We start from the raw sequence: 3,963 nt of genomic DNA on the forward strand, positions 1-3,963 counted from the left end.
TTGCCTCATTTTCTTCAGTTAGTTTTTCGATCTTCATTGTTCAAAGACATCATATGTGGCATAGATATTTATCAACATCAGGACCATGTTTTAAGCCTCGTATAAAGATCTTGTTCAATAGTGTCAAGTAAACGAGAAAAGCTTGTAGCAAGGCATCCAAGTTGTTTCTAATGAAAAAAAACTTGGTCCCGGCTCCTTCATGGAAACAATGTAAAACAAAGTAGTCACCAATCTACACCAAAGGCCTTCTGGTCCTCAGCCCAATGAAGTTCTCCAGTTCTAGAGCCTAAGTATTGTGCAACAATTTTGACTCAATGTTTTAACGACTCTGGTTTGATTTGATTGTAAGCGCATTCACCTTAATACATGTGCTTTCCCATGTTTTAAGGCAGTGGAGCATAAAACATAACCATGGGCACCCCTGCCCATTATTTGTAATAGTTTGTGAGCTCTGGTGTTCGCTTTATTGAGAGCTCAAATGATTTTTCCTTATTCAAGAATCTTCAATTAGAAGAAAAATTAATTGAGCTGGATTAAACTCATTTGTCTGATTGAAAATCATTTCATGATCGAAAATTTCAACTGCCAGTGGTTTCCAAGAGTTTTGGTCTACTTGATAACAGTTTGAATTTGCTTCCTAGATGCAAACAAATCCAAATTATTGTCCTGCCCCATTCTTTTCATTTTCATTGCAGAAGCTTGTTCTGTTTGAAGAAAAGCCCACGTTTAACATCCTTTTCTCCTTTATTTGCAATTGTTGTCGCAACTGGCCTGTGTTATAGTTTTGAAAAGCGTACAGTCTCCTTTTAATCCTATCGTTTGCCGTCATTCAGTTTCCCACCAAGGCGACAGCTGGGAAAATATCTGCATGGTATCATCTGGCAATTAAAAAAAATACGCTTCTGCATAAAAATAATTAAAATAAAATAAAATAAAAACCAAACAAACAAACAAGATCCTATGCCTTTTCTATACAAATCTGCTTTTTGTTCCATTTCTGAGAATCATTTTAATTAGAATTATGCAGCTAAACGAACCTGCCCTTCTTGTGGCCTGTGGGTAGAGCAAGCTCATATATTACAAAACGAAGTGACAGTGGAAGTGCGTCGGCAGATGGTCAATCTTCACCTGGTTAGGATGTTTATATATTAGGTGTTCTAGTACCAGGTACTCATCCTTCAAAGCGTGATGCTAAAAAGTTCACCCATTCTCAGATTCCAGCTGCAATTTAAGTTTTCTGGGTGCATCAATCAGAATTATACTGCCTAGGCAGAACACGATGCAACAGAAGATTAGCAAAAAGTAATGGATCCTGAGTGACAGTAGGATTTTTGAACAAGTTCAAAGCCACAACTCTGATTGATCATCCACTAACTCAAAAGAAAGGTTTAGGACTATTGGTAGACCAGAAACCCTTAATAACAAGAACCCCATGCCGATGTTCAAATTAATCGTAACATCATCAAAACCCTACTAAAGCAACTCAAAAGGATAGCATCCTAACCTTTTGGTTTATAGAAACTATGAGGAAAAGGATTCAAGAAAAGATGATAATGACTGAGCTTGAATTAATTCTTTTCCCAACTTCTCTTACTTTGTTAAACAGAAAATAAGGAACTTCAAAATGTGCACATTTTTTTCTCTAATTTCCACTATATCCTATTTTCTCTCTTATTTTGCATCTCAACATACAAGAGTGATTAATTCTTCTTCTAACTTTTATTTTTCCTTTGCCACATTGCTTCTAACATCCAAAAGAGCCCAAAAAATTTCAGTACTACAATAGAATGAAGGATACCCATTCATAACTTGCTACAGAAACACTACTGTCACCTGCTAAAATGTTACTTTCTTATTGGGTAATTACTAATAATGTCAACCTAATTTGTTACTGATTAAAATAAACAGAACATCCTCACTATAAGATCCCTAAATAAACCCAATTTGGCCCTTTCTTTCAACCATGCTCTACAACAAAGATTCTTGATCCCAAACTCAAATCGACTACAAGACTTCAAGAAATTGAGTACAGCTAATATATATTATAACACACAAAGGGCATTGAAATTCATTCTTAGAATCTATTCTCCAAAACTAGTAATATTAGTTCTCTGCTTCCCTGTTACTCTAACTGCTGAACCATGTAAATCTTAATGTCTCTAGCCTTTTTCCAATTTTTTCTATAATGCTATTTGTCCTGCCAAATTGTATAGGGTTGAAACCCAATTCAAAACCAATTACAAGGGAACCAAATCCATCACTGAGACAGTCAAGCATAAATGCTTCCTAGGTTCACACTCTTCATGACTTAGACCAACAGAGAAATAAAAAACCAAACGGGCATTAGTTTCAAACCAAAGCCAGACGATTACCAATAAACTAACACATTCATCATTGTAAAAAGTCAATTTCTTTCAAAATACTTGCTTGAATGTAACACAACAAATCCATTTGGCTGCTCAAAAAGCCAGAAGCTTCTGTGCAAACTGACATATTTAGCTATAATCACACAGAAACATCCAACCCACAACTAATTACGATTACCAATTTTTGTATCAATTCTCTTCGATTAAACAACTTATTCACATATACATTTAAAGAGCAACATTGGATAAAAAGGCAAGGAAGGAATGAAAAGAGCACAGATTAAATAGAACGGAAAGCAAGGAGAGATGCAATTACAAGTATATCTTGAAGAAGGAAGGAACCAAAAAAAACACAACTTACATAAGAATCAAAACACTTGCAAGACGGGCCTCTTTCCAAGTCTTTTGATCTCTTTATCCATTTGGCCAGTAAGCATCAAACCGAACATCTTGAAATCACATAGAAGAGACCAAATTGGATGCCCAAATGTGGCGGGGACGTTTCCTTCCACGAAGAAATGACTGTACCAGGCGAAGCCATAACCAAACAAGGGCACGAGGAACACACACCACCAATTGAAGAAGACCGAGTAAAACAACAAGAAGATGCCAGTAAGTGTGCCCACGAAATGCCAACGCCTTGTGGCTGGCTTTGAGTGCTGATTGACATAGAAAGGCCAGAACTCTTCCATGCTTCTGAAATTCATATCCACAAACCCAGATCAGAAAACTCACTCTCGGATGCTCCCTAAAACACCAAATCAGATATCGCTAACCGGGTGTTCTTGAAACCCCAAAAAGCTATCTGGGTTTGTTCAATTTTCAGCGGAGAAGTCACTGATATCGAAACTTGAGGGTTTTTAAGGCTGATAAGATGTTGGGTGTGCTTGAAATCATAACTAGGAGTAAAGGCCAGAATTTGCTGAGGGACACAACCAAAACAAAAGTTTTTCCCTCCTGGGGATTCTGCGATCTCCTCAACAAAGGAGATGGAATTGCTTGATAATTAAAGAAAGAATTCAAAGGCGTTGGTTAGAAGGGTGAATGGTTGCTCTCGGCGAGGAAGTCAAAGTAGGTTTAGGGTCTCTCTTGTGAAACAGCTACATGGGTTTTATCATCAGGAAATGTGTGTGATTGGGGATAGTTTGTTTGGGATCTGCTTCATCTACCATTATTTTATATCCTCAATTTCCATTTAGAATAGAAAACAACGACAGAGTCACAGAAGCCAACCCCAACACGCATTTGTCAATTTCAATGCCCACCTTCAAACTGGACTTGATACCATCAGTCCCCTTTTAATCACTTTTTTTTTTTTTTTTCTTTTAAATTTCGAGTATGCTTGGATATTGTGGTTGAGGTTTTTAGAAAATAAATCCAGCTCTTACAGTAGGCAAGGCCTGATTTACTTGAAAATTATGTAGTATAAAGGACTCAAATCAGTAGAGACAAAAGGTATGATTTAGTGTGATGGCCTAATCCAAAAATGTATCAAACTTTTGGACCTGAGGCTGAGACTGAGGGCTCAATACTCACTAATATAATGTGCCGGTTTCCTAGCTTCAGACTCAAGAGCCACTTATATCTTGATACCTTA

The 3,963-nt window shown here is 37.0% G+C and overlaps 1 protein-coding gene across 6 annotated transcripts; it reads right to left on the bottom strand.

Annotated features, from left to right (window-relative positions):
* Positions 1 to 507: 507 nt before the first annotated feature.
* Positions 508 to 3,602, bottom strand: LOC117919748. 6 transcript variants are annotated; one of them, XR_004652137.1, is made up of 3 exons: positions 2,728 to 3,602; positions 1,038 to 1,221; positions 508 to 864 (listed from the first exon to the last, which is right to left on the bottom strand). XR_004652137.1 is itself a non-coding variant. In XM_034836994.1 (2 exons), the coding sequence occupies exon 1, from the start codon at positions 3,071 to 3,073 to the stop codon at positions 2,735 to 2,737; it is 339 nt and encodes a 112-aa protein (XP_034692885.1). In that variant the 5' UTR covers positions 3,074 to 3,602; the 3' UTR covers positions 508 to 878; positions 2,728 to 2,734. The 6 variants fall into 6 exon arrangements, 2 of the variants coding, with proteins under 2 accessions (XP_034692885.1, XP_034692884.1); XR_004652134.1 differs by having other exon boundaries at positions 1,038 to 1,261; XR_004652135.1 differs by having other exon boundaries at positions 508 to 878; positions 1,038 to 1,261.
* Between the last annotated feature and the right edge of the window lie 361 nt (positions 3,603 to 3,963).

The sequence above is a fragment of the Vitis riparia genome, chromosome 8 (assembly GCF_004353265.1).
Source record: "Vitis riparia cultivar Riparia Gloire de Montpellier isolate 1030 chromosome 8, EGFV_Vit.rip_1.0, whole genome shotgun sequence".
In the NCBI taxonomy this organism is placed as follows: Eukaryota; Viridiplantae; Streptophyta; class Magnoliopsida; order Vitales; family Vitaceae; genus Vitis; species Vitis riparia.